The sequence below is a fragment of the Dysidea avara genome, chromosome 1 (assembly GCF_963678975.1).
Source record: "Dysidea avara chromosome 1, odDysAvar1.4, whole genome shotgun sequence".
Taxonomy (NCBI): Eukaryota; Metazoa; Porifera; class Demospongiae; order Dictyoceratida; family Dysideidae; genus Dysidea; species Dysidea avara.
In genome coordinates this window covers 2,871,132-2,889,234 of record NC_089272.1, presented here as the reverse complement: position 1 = coordinate 2,889,234, position 18,103 = coordinate 2,871,132, and the positions used below count along the sequence as shown (strand labels likewise).

General features: G+C 37.9%; 3 protein-coding genes across 5 annotated transcripts in view; 2 read left to right on the top strand and 1 right to left on the bottom strand.

The window, feature by feature from the left end:
• Nucleotides 1-71: 71 nt before the first annotated feature.
• On the top strand, nucleotides 72-7,479 carry LOC136253061 (G-protein coupled receptor 157-like). Of its 2 annotated transcripts, none has more exons than XM_066045673.1 (3): nucleotides 72-776; nucleotides 2,524-2,627; nucleotides 7,183-7,479. In XM_066045673.1, the coding sequence occupies exons 1-3, from the start codon at nucleotides 147-149 to the stop codon at nucleotides 7,259-7,261; spliced, it is 813 nt and encodes a 270-aa protein (XP_065901745.1). In that variant the 5' UTR covers nucleotides 72-146; the 3' UTR covers nucleotides 7,262-7,479. The 2 variants fall into 2 exon arrangements, with proteins under 2 accessions (XP_065901745.1, XP_065901736.1); XM_066045664.1 differs by having other exon boundaries at nucleotides 2,524-2,718.
• Nucleotides 7,480-7,698: 219 nt separating this feature from the next.
• LOC136253073 (protein canopy homolog 2-like) lies at nucleotides 7,699-13,178 on the bottom strand. Its single transcript, XM_066045677.1, has 7 exons — nucleotides 13,019-13,178; nucleotides 11,668-11,735; nucleotides 9,533-9,583; nucleotides 9,389-9,485; nucleotides 9,013-9,113; nucleotides 8,064-8,160; nucleotides 7,699-7,916 (listed from the first exon to the last, which is right to left on the bottom strand). Exons 1-7 carry the CDS (start codon nucleotides 13,098-13,100, stop codon nucleotides 7,879-7,881), a joined length of 534 nt encoding a protein of 177 aa, XP_065901749.1. The 5' UTR covers nucleotides 13,101-13,178; the 3' UTR covers nucleotides 7,699-7,878.
• Nucleotides 13,179-15,193: 2,015 nt separating this feature from the next.
• LOC136253005 (collagen alpha-4(IV) chain-like) overlaps nucleotides 15,194-18,103 on the top strand; it is a 38,701-nt gene continuing 35,791 nt past the window's right edge. For both annotated transcript variants that reach the window (XM_066045600.1, XM_066045596.1), the window contains exons 1-2: nucleotides 15,194-15,572; nucleotides 15,933-16,139. In XM_066045600.1, the coding sequence (XP_065901672.1) occupies nucleotides 15,365-15,572; nucleotides 15,933-16,139 (415 nt within the window). In that variant the 5' untranslated portion in view covers nucleotides 15,194-15,364. The remainder of the gene's footprint in view (nucleotides 15,573-15,932; nucleotides 16,140-18,103) is intronic.

Genomic DNA, 18,103 nt, shown 5'->3' with positions numbered 1-18,103 from the left:
TTTTAATGTTTTATGGATTCACGTGATGTCAGAGTAGGCTACGTCATTTTAATGACCTCGTTACGCGCAGTATTTTAAAGGTGTGAAAATATCTTGCAGGCGGCACTGAGGATGCTCTGTTGAAGCTACTGGGTAACCACCAAACGATGTATTGCCAATTCAATGAGAGTTGTAATTTACTTCAAACCCGAGACGAAGACTGGATTAAGTGTGCAGGTTTAGTAACTTGTGTCCTCTCCATACTGGGCTCGCTATGTATCATATCCACTCACTTGTTGATCAGAGAAATGAAAACTACAATAAGATCAATACTAGCTCACGTCTCTGTGATGAACCTCACCAGTAACACTGCTAACATGATAGGATTGGTGATATATTATGGCTCCACCAGTAGTGTACAGGAGCCTTCTAGTGGTGTGTGCAAGTTACAAGCATTTTTTACACTATATGGTACTATAGGATCAGTACTGTGGACACTGGGACTGGCTGTGTACTTGTATTATAGGATAGTATCATGTGATGCCAATGTCACCAAGTGGGTGGTGAGAGTGTTATATGTTGTGTGCTACACACTACCCCTGTATGTGTCATTGTGGCTGCTGTTGGACAAGTGGCTGGGGTATTCCCCTAGGAGCCCCACCCACAAAGGATGGTGCACAATAATTGAAGAAGCAGACACACTATTCGTGTTGCTTGGAGATGATTTGTGGATCATGTTGAGCATCGTATTGGTAAATGTTATATCCATGACAACCCATGTGAATATTACATCACAGGTGAGTCATTACACAGAGTGAACTAAAGTTTACACTATGACTTAAAACCACCAAAGGGTTATCAATGACCACCCATGCATAATGCAGTCCCACACATTAACACAACCTCTCACATCACAAGAAGTGTTTATATTGAACACTCATCAACACTTGAAGCCTGTCAACATTTTTGTACCACCTGTTTACCACTTCATATTGACAACACAACCTGTTGACTGATGAGGACACCTACAGGAGCCCATATTACACTGGAACCACCTGTCCTACATACTTACATAGTTAATGTTCCTTAGTACCTGGAAAATCAGGCCACTACAGATTGGTAGGTCCCTATATTACAAAAATATTCTGCTAGTTGATGTGTTAGTCCCTCTACTAGGATTGTTGGATGTATAATAATATCACTATTAAATTTTAATGTGGTGAATCACTTGGGGCTGATAAAACATTAAACTGTATGACCTCATCATATCAACATGTTTACAGTGTTGGCTCAACACACTGATGATATAGGGGTCACTCCAAATGACTGAATTGTGTTATTGGTACAGGAAACCTTGTAAGCTTGGTGATCCCTACTACTGCTCAGTTGATCAGATGATTATTATTTTGAGTTCATCATGTACACTGTAGTGTATAGTTCAATAGCAAAGCATGTTCTTGTGCAATCATTTATACTGCGTATGTGAACTGAAGATAGAGTTCATATATCAGTATGGATGAACTCTTGGTATATACTATAGCTAGTCTGCACACTTGAAAACTCTCCATTAAAACTTGTGGTGACTTTCTTTTCTTATAACTGTTGAGCAAAACTTGTTGGACTGAGGAAAACAAAGGAACAAACTCCCAAGTATATTATCATGTTCAATTTACTGAAATTCTATTAGAAGTATAGTGTCAGACTATGATTTTAGAGGACCATGCATGTTGTAACATAGCACTTTCAGCAGGGGCGGAGGAGACACCTTTATTTATGGGGGGGGGGGGAGGGGGGGCTGGGGGTGTAGTTAGGCCCATCCAGAGAATGACATGTCTTTGTGTGCAAAGCATACTAGCATGTGAAAACATGCCAATCTAGGGGGCCTGGGGAATGTCCCAGAAAATTTTGAAAATTAGACCATCTGAGATTAAACCTGGGAGTGATTCGGCAGTTTATCAGAATACTATTAATTAGTTGGACTATTGTATTAGGGTGACTGCTCTATTAGGGTATCTCAATCTTGAGGCATTTGTATTAGTATCCAGTGGAGCTGTAAAGGGATCTGGGGGCATGGTATCCTCCCTCCCTCCAGGAAAATTTAGAGAGTGATTTTAGTGATCACCATTCATATATTTGCTGGCTGTTGTATGACTGCTCTATTAGGGTATCTTGCTTCATATAGAATCCAGTTGATTCACTGGAGTTGTAGGAAGCTAACCATTTGTATAGTTAGCTATTTGGTGTAATACAATCAGTACAATTGTTCAATGACAGCTATAGATAATTTCAGGGGGGATAAACCCCTCCATAATCTTTTTGACAGGCTACAGCTCCCCTTCTCTGCCGCCCCTGAGTTTCAGTGTGTGAGCCAACTCCATATTAATTGTTCTATTAGAGTAGTTTATCCTAATACCAAAACTGTAATTACATTCTGTGCTTGCTGCATCATTTCCAGTTATATGTGTTTCAGTTATCCAAACACAAGGTGGTGATTGTCCTCTGGTGGTTTAGAGTAGTTGCTGTTACATGTTGTTCTTGTTACAGCTCCAACACACTCATGATCACAACAGGACAATACAACAGATCACACGTTCACTGGTCAATACTGATAGGAAGATGTTGTTGTTACCCGTAACCTTCACACTAATGTGGGTGTGGCATCTCCTTGGTAACATATTGTATGTATACATCGGATTACCCAGTCACAATACATTGAGAGATGTGATTATATTTCTGTCAGTAAGTAACTGAATTGATTTCAGTCATACTAGTCTTAAACCAGATCATGTTCTTTAATGTTGGTGCTTATTATCGAGACCTTTATAATGCTCTCGTCACTCCATTCCCAACTTCAGTAAATGTCACCCTGTATAGCACTATAAATTATAGCTATAGTGAAAACAGTTTTTTAATCAACCAGGGCAGGAAGTGTTGTATGCCGTAAATTATCAATTCAGCCTAAACTTTTTGCCTCTAATTATCAAGACACACGGTAGTGTGTCGTGCGGCCCAAGAAGTCGGCGCGCCACACTGAGTATATTTACAGGAAGAAAGTAAACGCGATTTTCACACCTTTGTAGCTCCGTGATTCCTTATCCGATTGAAACCAAAGTTGCTACAGAAGTGCCGGCTAGGTAGGGGAGTCCACATTCCAAATTTGAAGAAAATCACTAAAGCCATTTCCGAGATACGAGCGGCCAAAGTTTGGGCTTTTTTTTCTTCGTTTCTTCTACTTCTTTTCGCACACTTTGCAAAATCCGCCATAAAACGCGAATCCGTGCTCCAATCGGACTGAAATTTGGTACACGTAAAGGGCTCATTAAGGCGAATCTCAGTACCAAGTTTGGTAGGAATCCGATGAACATTCACGGAGTTATGACCAATTATTTTCGTAAAATAAGGTCGAAGGTCTGTCACGCCCACAGGATAAACCGCTTGAAGGAATGAGCTGAAAATTGCTATGTAGATGGAGTAACTATCGTAGGAGTGCCTTTTTGTGGTTTGAAAGGAATCCAGTTAAAGGCCATCGAGATATGACACAAAACCCAACCTGTGTCACAATTACGCGATCGATTTTTATGAATAAAAAAACTATCAGTTTTCACGCCTACCAGGCAAACCGCTTAGAGCAGTGAGCTGAAAATCGGTGTGTAGCTGGAATAATTATCATAGAAATTTCTTGCAGTAGTACAGAAGAATCGGATTACAAACCACTGAGTTATGATTCCAAAGTCAACTACGTGTAGCATATGCGAGATCGAGATACTCTAATAGAACAGTCACCCTAATAGAGCATTCAGCTACGTATTATAACTTACTCCATTACAGAATTATATGACATTGCAAGTTATTCTGTAGGCAGTTCAGCTACAAACAGTTAATCTTAATAATTTATAGACAATTCAGCTACAAGCAAGTCACCCTTACCTGTAGAGAGTTCAGCTACAAATATGTTGCTGTAGAGATTCAAAACATTATAAGTCACACTGAAGAGAATTCAGCTATAAACAAGTCATGCATCCTGTAGATAGTTCAGCTACAAACAAATCACCCTGTAGAGAGATCAGCAAGAAGAAGTTACCTTATAGAGAGTTCAACTACAAAGAAACCATCATGTAGAGAGTTCAGCTGCAAACAAACCACCTGTAGAGAGTTCAGCTACAAACAAATCTCCCTGTAGAGAGATCAGCTAGAAGAAGTTTCCTTGTAGAGAGTTCAGCTACAAACAAATCACCTTGTAGAAAGATCAGCTAGAAGAAGTCACCTTGTAGAGAGTTCAGCTACAAACAAACCACCATGTAGAGAGTTCAGCTAGAAGAAGTTATCTTGTAGAGAGTTCAGCTACAAAGAAACCATTCTGTAAAGAGCTCAGCTGCAAACAAATCACCTGTACAGAATTCAGCTACAAACAAATCACCCTGTAGAGAGATCAGCTAGAAGAAGTTATCTTGTAGAGAGTTCAGCTACAAATAAATCACCCAGTAGAGAGATCAGCTAGAAAATGTTACCTTGTAGATAGTTCAGCTACAAACAAATCACACTGTAGAAAGATCAGCTAGAAGAAGTCACCTTGTAGAGAATTCAGCTACAAAGAAACCACCATGTAGAGAGTTCATCTATAAAGTAGTGACCTTGTGGAGACATCAGCTAGAAGAAGTTACCTTGTAGAGAGTTCAGCTACAAAGAAACCATTCTGTAAAGAACTCAGCTGCAAACAAATCACCTGTACAGAATTCAGCTACAAACAAATCACCCTGTAGAGAGATCAGCTAGAAGAAATTACCTTGTAGAGAGTTCAGCTACAAAGAAACCACCATGTAGAGAGTTCATCTATAAAGTAGTGACCTTGTGGAGATATCAGCTAGAAGAAGTTACCTTGTAGAGAGTTCAGTTACAAAGAAACCACCATGTAGAGAATTCAGCTACAAACAAATCACCCTGTAGAGAGATCAACTAGACGAAATCACCTTGTAGAGAATTCAGCTACAAAGAAATTACCCTGTAGAAAATTCAGCCACAAACAAATTGCCCTGTAGAAAGATCAGTTAGAAGGAGTTACCTTGTAGAGATTTCAGCTACAAAGAAACTATTCTGTAAAGAGTTCAGCTGCAAACAAATCACCTGTACAGAATTCAACTACAAACAAATCACCCTGTAGAGAGATCAGCTAGAAGAAGTTATCTTGTAGATAGTTCAGCTACAAATGAATCACCCTGTAGAGAGATCAGCTAGAAGATGTTATCTTGTAGATAGTTCAGCTACAAACAAATCACACTGTAGAAAGATCAGCTAGAAGAAGTCACCTTGTAGAGAGTTCAGCTACAAAGAAACCATTCTGTAAAGAGCTCAGCTGCAAACAGATCACCTGTACAGAATTCAGCTACAAACAAACCACCATGTAGAGAGTTCAGCTAGAAGAAGTTACCTTGTAGAGAGTTCAGCTACAAAGAAACCATTCTGTAAAGAGCTCAGCTGCAAACAAATCACCTGTACAGAATTCAGCTACAAACAAATCACCCTGTAGAGAGATCAGCTAGAAGAAATTACCTTGTAGAGAGTTTAGCTACGAAGAAACCACCATGTAGAGAGTTCTGCTGCAAAGCAATCATCCTGTAGAAACTTCAGCCACAAACAAATTGCCCTGTAGAAAGATCAGTTAGAAGAAGTTACCTTGTAGAGAGTTCAGCTACAAAGAAACCATTCTGTAAAGAGCTCAGCTGCAAACAAATCACCTGTACAGAATTCAGGTACAAACAAATCACTCTGTAGAAAGATCAGCTAGAAGAAGTTACCTTGTAGATAGTTCAACTACAAACAAATCACCCTGTAGAGAGATCAACAAGAAGAAGTTACCTTGTAGATCGTTCAGCTACAAACAATTCACCCTGTAGAGAGAGCAGCTAGAAGAAGTCACCTTGTAGAGTGTTCAGTTACAAAGAAACCATCATGTAGATTTCTGTAATAAATATTATATGTATTATATATATAATTTGTACATTTACTGATAAAATCAGAAATATTTTAAGTACATCTGCTTCATCTTTTCTTCTTCCTGTAGCAAAGAAAAAAGATAGGTTTAAAAATCACCAAAGCCAGCCGGGTATACAAATACAAAAAGAAGTGAAATCTAATCCAAAACAGCCAAGCTGTAAAAAAGGGTGCGGCCCTCAAAAAGGCTATGGTGAAAAAAGATGTGAAATCCAAGGTGGCGGCCAAGAAATGGCTGTGATGGTATAGGTTAATGGTAAAAATTTTAATAATGACAATTCAGGTGAATTTTGTGCCAAGACCAAGCGGCACAAAAATTCACCTGAATTGTCGTTATTAAAATATTTACCATTAACCTACCATCACAGCCATTTCTTGGCCGCCACCTTGGATTTCACATCTTTTTTCACCATAGCCTTTTTGAGGGCCACACCCTTTTTTTACAGCTTGGCTGTTTTGGATTAGATAATAATTACACAAAATTCTATACCATGTGAAAATTTTGGCTATGCACATACCACGGTATAATGATGTCACACATTGTAGGAAACCAGGAGCAGATTTGATTCAAATTCATAGCTAACTACTAACAAATTTGGTTAGACCACATATTAAACTTAATTTTTTGTTTCTCATACCTGTCCATGTTGCTGTTTTCCTATCACTGCAATGATCCTTTTGTACCACTGGGGCTGAATCAGCCATTTTTAAGGCTGGAAACTTGTATTCTGAGTCAAGTGATCAGCTACTGGTGTATCTAAGTATTTCAATTATGTAGATAAAATAAATATCTACCCTCCCGAGAAATGTTTGAGATCTAATAATGACAATTTTCAACAATTTAATGAGATCACACAATTTGCTTGTCATAAGAAAGAAGTTAAACACAATGCATAATTATTATTACTGCACTTCATTTTAAAACTTTCTTCACTGTTTACTTGCACTTATAGCAGAATAAGATCAAGATACTCTAATAGAGCAGTCACTTATTCTAATACACTGGCAGATCATTTTAGGCATGATACTGACCAAAAGTAAATATTTAATTTCCTATACATGTGTATCCTTTCAGCAGTTCAGTGAAACAGTACAACTGCAATTCATTGTATGTTTTATTAGAGTAACATATGTTATATAGAATAAAATTAGTTTTTGAATGTTTAATTTACTTTCATCTATTTCAAATAACCTACGATGTGTCCTGCTCCTCAGGTTATCGGTGATAATGCTCAGGGGTGTGTCAACTTTGTTCTCTTCTGTGTGCTACAAGATAAGCTACGAAGAATTCTGATTGGCTGGTTAAGGGGATGTGCAGAACGTCAACAACATAGAAATCAGAGAGAACTATCAACATCATTGATGATTAGTAGTTACAGCAGTGGAGAATTATACATTCACTCATCACACAATTCTCCATTATGATAATAATTATTGTATTGTATTAAATGTTATTGTATTGTATTAAATGTAACACATTTGCTGTGCATAATGTGTTGGAGTAAGTGGTCACATGTCATAACCATAATTATTATTATTATGTGAAAATGGTGTTACTATGGCCCCAAGCATTGCATTAAGTGCTAAGTAGCAACAGTGTGTGCTGAAGGCTTTGGCATGGATAACTGATGTTTCCTTGGCTTGATCTAAGGTGTCAATGTTGATTTAATTTTGAGATCAGAAGACAAACAATGACATGTGACAATCCTCCTCTTTGTTTGGAGAAGACAGTTGGACTGTTGAAATAATTCTAATTCTGCTTGTGAAATATTGTACAATTCCAAAATTCAACAAATGCCTGATAAGTTGTTACAATCAAATAACTCTACTGATAATGGTCGCTAAGATACATATGCAAAACTAAAATATGTTCCTAATAAATTAGCGCATCTGGTAGAGCAGCACAGCACACTACAGCTCAGAGCGGTTACTCCTGGAAGAGCAGTAATCTATAGTAAGATAATACAACTATCATCTGCTATGAAGTTAATGTGAACACTGTCTCAACAATGATGGCATTACGGGATATACCGATACAAAGAATATAGCTACCTTCAATACAGTTATGAGGGTCACTCCCACTACAGATACTTTACCTGTCATCTCTTCACATAATTCTTTCTTAACATTGAATGTCTTAGCAACAAACAGGTCTATAATATCATCCTCATACTCCCCGACTATCTTGTGACACTACAGGTGATGACAGGATGGCGGGTAAAGACATTACAACACTTGTACTATATGTTGTACTATACAAGTAGTGAGAAGACAACATTTATCATCCACAAAAAAAAAACCTTTTCTTCAAGTTCATCATAAATTTGTATGATGCAAGGTTGTGCAACATTTAGTGCTCCTATTGGGTAGCTGGCCACACTAAATTTTACTGCTGTCATTATTGTCTAGGTATCTTAAGGCGACAAAATACTAAATTTAGTGACTGGCTTTTTCGCTAAATTTAGTACACACTAAACCTGCAAAATAATTCATTACTTTAATTCACAAATCCATAAAATTTGCTAAAATTTGTATGTGCTAATTTCACCAATATACAAAATCACTAAATATAGTCACCTCAAGGTATATAAACATTCAAGATTTCCATAGTACATATGTTCCACTCCTCCACCACTTATACACTGCATTTATCATTTAATTCTAAAATTATGTGTAGGACATCTTCCTAATATAAGACTACCGCACCATATTTATTAACAGTGGAACCTCAGCTATCTAGATCCCACTTATCTGGATTCTTAGTTAACTGAACTACGGAATGACTGCTCTATTAGAGTAGCGACTGTTCTATTAGGGTAGTTGATATTTTAAAAAGTTCTTCATGCTATTTTAAGGTTATTTATACAGTTTCAGAGATATGGACTTTTCAGACTTATGGACCACCCCTGGTCCCAAGAGGTTCGGATAACTGAGGTCCCACTATACTCTTCAAGAGGTAACTACTGTACAGTAATGTATTTGTTCGTACACATTGTTGTTGTTAAAACAAGTTTTGCACATCAAAGATATGACACAAGTGCCTACCGCATTCTTCAGAGACTCAGTAGTATCTGATCCAATGGCAGCGTTGGATATGCTGATCGACTCTCCATCACGAGCATTGAGACGAATGTAATCCTTCCTACCTGTGAGAATATTGACTGGCATAAATAAACTACAACAAGTTACTAGTCAACTACTACACAATGAATGTAGATAGTATATGCTACACATTATTCATGATAAACATTACACATAAGCTACAACACACTACACGACACACATGGCACTATACTACACGATGCATGCCGCACTATACACACACTGACTATACCACATACACACTACATGATGCACACACTACATGATGCACACACTACATGATGCACACACTACACACAAACTGACAAACACAACACACCGGTAGAGCTATCAGTAGACACAGCATAATCAGAGGCACTATTACACACACCCTCCAACAGTTCAGTCACATGAGCTTCACTGCCTGCATACTTGATCTACAAGAAATTTTATTTCTCATTGTCATGACAACCACCACACCCACCTTTCTACTTCCTGGCATTTTACCTTGTGAGTCAAGCCTGTAACTGCCCACCTGTGGAGATCACAGGAGCTCATGACATCAAGTTATAGTGGTCTTAGAGTGACCCATTAAAGTAAGTGTAAAAATTCCATTAAAGTTACACATAATGGAAAACAATGTACGAGACCAGGGAATAGTCAAATAACGAAGAATTTGCACTACCTATCAGGGAGAGGTTTGATATGCTCATTGCCATGGTAACTTCTTGTCCATCTGGCTGTGCATTCATCTTTGTCATCTGAGTATGCTGCAGATGCATGTGTGGCAAGCTACAATAGGATCTTGGTATTGTCGAGTGATGTTACTGACATTCCTTTACACAACGCCTGGCCAGTTAAATTTACTCTTGATATCACCAAGCAAACAAATTTTGTTAACTTTTATTTGATTTTGACTGTTACACAGGCAACGAAGAGGCCAAAGTCATGGCAAATTTTGAATTATGGTACGATCATTGCAACTAGGACTGCCTGGAAAGTCACCACAACTGGCAAATGCCAACTAGGACTCGGCTGAATAAATTTTGTTTGAGTTATATGGTAAAACTGGGCTGGCAAAAATGTTACTGTATTTCCTTGTATATAAGCCCGGAAACTATATTCCTAGCCTTGCCTTATATAGCAACACACTATATCACTGTTTTCTATGCTTACCATTACAGCAATCCCGTTCTACCACCATCCGAATTTGATTAAATGCCGGGCGTCAGTTGGACCAATCCAAAATAAACCTCTAATAAAGGCCCTATCCGTTTACAGGCTGGGTCAAAAGTGCTTATCCAGCCAGCTAAGTGTATAATCCAATACACTGCCAATCTGTAGATAGCAGCTTCTTCAATTTCCTACATACCGAAATCATCAATCCACCCATTGTGATGTTCATGAATGTACTAACTGCTTGAGGACTTGTCCACACTACTCACGTGATTACTTGTAGTACCTTCATACCTTAAAAGGCTTTCTGCTCTAAACTCAAAAAGTATGAAGCAGCAGCAGCAACATGGGAAACAATTAAAGCCACTAACAGTAGAGCCTCTATTTGAGACCAGACGTTTATTTTCCAATGGTGCTGGAACCACCCGGCTTATAATTGAGACAGGTGATTAATTGAATGCGGCTTTTATATGAGGAAATATGAGTTAGGGAAAATATTTCAATGACAAAATTATCAGAAAAAAAGCGGCACTAATTTAATCCTTGTTCACAGACTGGTCATTTCTTCCATTGTAGTACTGTAAAATGTTGGCAACAACAGATGTTGTGCATGCAAGGTTGCAGTTTTGATCCAACTTTCTTACAGAGGTATAATTGAATGCAAATTATCACCCAAAAAGCATAAAAGATATTTTCTTTTAAAAATGAATAAGTAAATCAAGGAATAGTGGAACTAACACTCTGGTAGTAGGATCCACATTTCATACTTGCATTACCTGGCAATGGTGGACCTAAGCCACACTGGTTTTATAGGGCAGTTAATGTGGTCTAACATATAGTAGTGTTTCTCTACAAAAGTGTGGAAGGAATTGCAATGAGGGACTGCTCATGCAATTTTGCAACATGCGGTTGGTTTTTACTGATACCGCAAACACTTGTCATAGCCAGAAGATACACATGACAACTCTCACTCTTTTAGACTAGGACAGCCACGTACTCTGTTGGTGTCACTAAAGAGCTCCTGCATCACTTTATCATGAACATCCTCTACCATTACTAGCTTACTACTACTGTTACATGTTTTGGTGTGTCAGACAACATTTTCAATAAAGAGTACAATCTAAGAGTATGGGTGGTTATGTCACCTCTAATCAGACACGTTTCAAGACATGAGCGCCAGCCTATAATCGTCACTAGTCTTTTCTACTACCCATCTATGTATTAATCTGTCCTCAATACCAACACTTGCGATGTCATTAGAATACATAACCCAAAATCGTCTGAATTATATCCCAGTTGCTCGCATAACTGAAACCTTTCAATTTCCCACTTAAACAATTTGTCAATAGGAGATTGTCAGTTTAATGATTGATCTCCTTTAGACTGGGAATATTAGGTACCAACAAAACATTCACCCTTACAAAAACTTAACACATATCATACGTCAATCATCTTCTTGGGGTTCTCTTTCTTTATGGAATACTCCAGCTCCTCAATTATCATCTTACAAGCTATAGTGACAGGAGAGACAGTGACAGGAGAGACAGTGACAGGAGAGACAGTGACAGGAGAGACAGCAACAGGTTACAACTACACTCAGAATGGATAACTTATTGTACAAACACACAACGAGTGTACACAACAGCACTACCCAGTCCTTTGATTTTCCTGATTCTAGCTGGGCCAGCTGCCTATACATTTAGAAGCATTGTTAAGAGAAACACTGGAACTGTTTATCAATTATACCAGCAAGTGATGAGGCATACATCTAACAGGACAAGTTCATACGTTGTGAACACACTGTCACTTCATTGGTGTTGTTGTTCAGCAGGGACAGGTGAGCCACTACTAGCTTGGTGAAGACAATAGCCCAACACTGGCAATGTAACACCTGGAGCCAACTGGGCACGCCGTCACACATATCATAACAAAGGATGTGATCACCATAATACAAATTTACTGAAGCATGAAAACGGTTAACCTTCATAAAAGATTTAATTACACTGTGTTATGGATGGCTAACACAGTATCCTGTAGACCAATTGATGAAGACCATGGGACTCCCCTGTGCCAGGATTGCAGGGGAGTTACAAAATTCATGTATACACACAAGCGTTCTTTTCCAACCAAGGTTGATAACCCAGGCTACACTATTGTTATAGAGGTTGTAATTGGATTACTCAGCACCTCCTTGTTCATGTGGGTAATCTCCATAGGAGGTTTGGGGGGACAGATGGACAGGCGCAAGGCTGAAGTGATGTGTGTGTGTGTGTGTGTAGTGTGCCGACCTATTTGTAGTGAACGTACAAACCTAGATCTCATTGGACTAGCCTTGGTTATAAATATACCCCCAGATCACAGAAGGTGCTGTACATTTGCAATGACCCATAGCTACACTACAATACAGTGTTGGTGTAGCTTTGAAACTGTTTAACAGTTCACTTCAGTATGAAGAGAACACAGTAAACAGCAACACAATACATGGAGTATTTCATTACATTTCAGTGACTATTCAGGTCAGACTGAAATACTACACTGAAACAACCACACCTCAATAGTGACATACGCTATCACATTCAATTTTTAATATAGCGATAATGTGTACATAACGCATCATATGTGTGGAGAAAAAATCCACGAAAATATCCCAGACCAGGTGGTAACTTGATAAACTGTACACACGCATAGAAACGGTACAATCCTCTCCAGAAAGAAACAGCTTATTGGGTCACGTGTGACTACCAAACACTTGTACATGCACACACAACACACTCGGACTGGTTAAACTACTCACCCCCGCACAAAGCATCTTTATCAGCTTGTGACACTGCCGCACAGAAGGCAAGCAAGACGACCGCACGAACAGCACACAACATCACTCCACTCGTTACACGTGACCCAAAATCCTTATTGCTGAGCGCCTATTGTAATATTTTATAAATCCGATTGCGCGTTAATTCGAGATGAAGGACGACTGCTCTGGCGACGACGACAGCTCATATGGATTCCAGCTCACATGGGCAACACTTGTACTATGTACGGAGCACGTGAGTCGGGTCAGTTCTTTTCATGTAAATAGAGCTGCATGTCATAAAGTGTATGCATGACTAGTTAGCTAGCTGTGACTACCTTTCAGCCTTGCATTTTTCAAATTTTTTTCGATTAGACCAGTCATGATGAGAAATCAAATGTAACCTCCTGTTATGCTACTTTCATTTTCCAATTGCTATGGTAAATAGTCAACACAGCAATAATATCTACTGAACACGTTAGACTGCTAGCTTGTTTAAAAGCGGAAAACCAAACATACCCAATGGGTGGGAAAATCCCTACGTTGGCATGTTATAACAACATTCATGCAAATGAAGGGATTTTCCCACCAAGCTATGTTGTGCATCATTCATCTCTTGTTTCACTACTTTTAATCGATCCCTACTACTTCATTTTAAAATAATACTGGTTTTTTGGTAGAGCATACAGCTATATACGTGTGAATATTCTATTAGGGTGACCAATATATTAGGATATCTCAAGTCGGCCTTAATTTTAACTGATTTTGAGGTTTTGGCAAAAAAAAAATTATCCTTGAAATATTTGAGCCTCCATATCAAACAGTACGGTAGTACTGTTTGAGTAGGGATTCCCCGAAAATGATGTGCGCTGCCTGAAATTCCGCCTTTAAATTGCATCCTAGAGACATCTTACGCCACAAAAATCACCTTTACGGAATAATATATTAGTCCATTTAACATGGAATTCAGCATAAAAAACAAGAAAACACTTACCGGTCACCGGATATAGAATTTTTTAAAAACCTCCAAAATTTGAAATTTCAAAGACAGCTTGATTGAAGAAGATAAAAGGTGCAGAGGGAGCATACTCCCAAAAGTCACATCCCATTGATGAGTTTGTTATTGTGGCATAAAATGGTTGCCATGCGCTGTTTTGTTTGGCCTCTAGCCTTGCGACTGTAGGGAGGCAGGCAGGCAGGCAAGCAAACTTCCACTAAATATATATGTTTTAAGTTTCGTTGAAATCTTTTGAGTCATCCATATGTATTGAAGGTACTTTTGGGCTTGGTTAACCTAACCAATGCTACCAAGGTGCCATGAAGGTATATGGTTTCTGGTCAATTGTTTTGTAAGACATTGCATGATCCCTAATATATATTGTACACTGTGATATTTTCAAAATGTGTACTCTGTAAAACTTAACCTCACAGTTGAGTATGTTGTACAAACAATAAAAAAAAAACAGAAAAAGAGGAGGGTTTAATAAATAATTACGGTAAGTACATGTTAAGTTTGCTTTTAAACAAACTGTTCCAAAGTCAGATAGTTTAATTTCATCCCTTTGGTATAAAAAGTGGACCGACAGGCTTATAATTTTGTGCCTAGCCTTTTATCATTGTTCTCATCCATTTTGAAGCCTATAGGCGGTGTCCATCCCATGCACCCTTCACCCCCTTGTAATGCTATTACACTCCACACAATTTTACTATCTTTTGACTGGAAACTCAACAGACTGCTACTAGTACATCTTATCAATTGTATTATCTTTGGTAAAAATATATATGTGTGTGTGCATTTTTAATGTAATGATATGTACCTCTTCCCATCTCTACACTATTAGGCCACATAAACTTTTTTCCTCATCCACCATTAATCAAAATGCCAGACAGGTGAATTTTTTATTTTTGTTTTTTGATTAACTAATTTAGATACCTAACATGACTCAGGATGCTTACTCTAATATAGCAAGTTACTCATGTTAAAATGGCTGCAAAATACAAAACATCTTAGCAACATGAGAAACTACTAATTTATCAATTTGTTGTAATAATCTATGTGCTTTATTCATTGCATATTTGCAGTGACCAGCTGGCCATAGTGCTGTGTTAACCATATTTGGTCATCTTTTGTCTGGGAAATTTCTGGTCCATCCTGTGTATAATATTATATAAACTCAAGGTTAACTCCTGCACTACACTAGTGCACTACAGTACATAAATGTGTGTAGTTGTGTAGTTGGTGATGTAGGCTTGGAGTATAATATTGGCAGCTATCTGCATATATATGAAGGAAACAGATCCTCTAACTGGTTATTGGAGTATACATAGAGGTTTATAGTATAATGAAACATGGACAAGTTAACTACTAGTATTGTAGTGCTTGGAATTCTCTCTGTTGTTAATTTGAATTCATTGGTCATTCTCACTTGGCAATGGGAGCAGTCAAAACTGAACATTGATTTGTTACAATCATCAGTTGACAGGTATTCAATACAGATTAGGACACTGGAGAATATGGCTGGATTGTGGCCCAGTGATGATAAACATGATGTTAAAGGTGTCAGTCTGTAATTTAATCATAAATAAACAGATAAACAAATAAAGTGCTTTATGCATGGAGTTTTTGTTTTCAAGTCAGAAAGTAGCAAGGGTACTGTTTTGAAATTTTAAACTGTGAAACTAACCAAAGCAGTACTACTCCCGTCCCAACACTATAAGTAATGTGTGTATGGCTGTAAGAATGCTTCAAGTAGTCACTGAGACACAATGGAACAATCCCTTATGAATACTGAGACACAATGGAACAATCCCTTATGAATTTATTTAGTGGTTAAACCATATGTCACTACATTATATCAAGAGTTCATATGGGGTGAACTCTTGATAATATAGTATAGCTCTTTTCTTTCGGTTTCAGATCAGAAGAATTCCAAGCCTGATCACATAACAGCAGATCAAGACCTTTTCACTACTAGACCAGTTAGAGCACAAAGGAGAGCAGCTGGTGTGGAGCTGCCTCATACCATATATCGACGACAAGAGAACATGATAGAGATGCAGGTTGGAGTGATGAGTGATATTGCAAGAACCTTCAACCAGTGTGTCTGTGGTGTACCACCAAAAGGTATGTTATTATGCTTGTCATGCACACTCTCATTCCAACACACATTTGCATACGGTAGAACACGATCATAGTTATATGCAAAAAAATCAGTCCAGTAGTCACATCCAGAGATTAGCTGCTACCAGACACAAGCATCTGTAACAACACTGTTGCTAAGTGATAGTACTTCAAAGCTGAAAAGGGGATGAAGTTTGTGGTTTTAAATTTTGCTGAGTGCACATTTTGAATATTCATGATTTGGTATCAAAAATTATTGACACATGCTTGTTAAAACCGATTTACGGGTGTAATAATTTCAATCCCTAATATCTGCCATGTATTGGACAGCATGCTGGGAAGTCTTGAATGAGGTGGGTAAATTATTATTTTGCAGCTCTGCCAACTCATATCACTAAATAGCTGTGATAAGCAGTAGATAACATGAATTCCATTTCTTCCATTTCCAACATCAGCCATTCTGGATTTGAAACAGAAACAATAATGTTTAAATTTGAAAGCAGGTTACATTTGAATTTATTTTTATCTTCAAAGATAAGGGTCTTTATGTAATATCACATTTTATCCATGTACAAATATTATGGTGTATGTTGTGGGCAAAAAGGTGATCATGGTGATAGATAGATAGATAGATAGATAGATAGATAGATAGATAGATAGATAGATAGATAGATAGATAGATAGATAGATAGATAGACAGACAGACAGATAGATAGATAGATATAGATAGATAGATAGATAGATAGACAGACAGATAGACAGACAGACAGACAGACAGACAGACAGACAGACAGACAGACAGACAGACAGACAGACAGACAGACAGATAGATATAGATAGATAGATAGATAGATAGATATAGATAGATAGATAGATATAGATAGATAGATAGACAGACAGACAGACAGACAGACAGACAGACAGACAGACAGACAGACAGATAGATATAGATAGATAGATAGACAGATATAGATAGATAGATAGATAGATATAGATAGATAGATAGATAGATAGATAGATAGATATAGATAGATAGATAGATAGATAGACAGACAGACAGACAGACAGATAGATATAGATAGATAGATAGACAGACAGACAGACAGACAGACAGACAGACAGACAGACAGACAGACGGACAGACAGACAGATAGATATAGACAGACAGATAGATATAGATAGATAGATAGATAGGCAGATAGACAGATAGACAGATAGATAGATACCATATAGCTGGTAATTTTCGAAAGGTTTTTATTTTCGGATATTTCGAAGAGGCCCTTCTGTTCGAAAATAAATTCCCACGTCCGGCGCCAGTTGTTCTTCGAAAATAAATTTCCACAAGTGAAAGGAACGATCCAACTTTTGGCGATTTGTTTGTGTATTCCTCAAGTTTTAGCTCAGTATTACTGATGGTAATGGATAAACTGTATCATTACTGTGCCAATAACCAGAAAACAGGTGATCCAGAATGGGAATTGATGCTAGAATCTATGGTGGATAGCTAGCTACAATCGAGCGTGGTCGAGCGCGATCGAGCCAGTGAATTTACTCCACTCGAGACTCCCTCAGTCTTCTCTCCAGTGCACAAGGATGGGGATTATTCCATTAGTAAATCAGTTTTTGGCAAACATTCACGCATCTTCATATTTTGTGACAAAATTTCCGTTTATTTGAAATCCATCCGGACTTCGAAATATGCACTCTTCGAAATTAAAATCAAAATTCAGATTTTGCTTCTTGTGCGAAACTTTCTGTTTCGAAAATAACCCGCTATACGGTATATAGATATATAGATAGATAAATAGATAGATATTTTTACCTCCACACAATCGGCTAAAGCCGTTCTTCCTTGCAGGAGACTTTACAATATTAAGTTCAATACAACTACAAAAACAATACTACAGTTAGCTACAATTATAAACAAGACAATACATACACAAAATATTCATTACAAAACAATTAAA

What these genes read in the sequence shown, in the direction of transcription:
- LOC136253061 (XM_066045664.1), top strand. Translation starts at nt 147, where the DNA reads ATGTATTGCCAATTCAATGAGAGTTGTAATTTACTTCAAACCCGAGAC. An exon ending in ATGTGAATATTACATCACAG is followed by an intron (nt 777 to 2,523) that starts GTGAGTCATTAC and finishes TTCTTGTTACAG; the next exon opens with CTCCAACACACTCATGATCA. An exon ending in ATGTGATTATATTTCTGTCA is followed by an intron (nt 2,719 to 7,182) that starts GTAAGTAACTGA and finishes CCTGCTCCTCAG; the next exon opens with GTTATCGGTGATAATGCTCA.
- LOC136253073 (XM_066045677.1), bottom strand. Translation starts at nt 13,100, where the DNA reads ATGTTGTGTGCTGTTCGTGCGGTCGTCTTGCTTGCCTTCTGTGCGGCA. An exon ending in GTCTACTGATAGCTCTACCG is followed by an intron (nt 9,114 to 9,388) that starts GTGTGTTGTGTT and finishes ATATTCTCACAG; the next exon opens with GTAGGAAGGATTACATTCGT. An exon ending in ATTATGTGAAGAGATGACAG is followed by an intron (nt 7,917 to 8,063) that starts GTAAAGTATCTG and finishes ATCTTACTATAG; the next exon opens with ATTACTGCTCTTCCAGGAGT.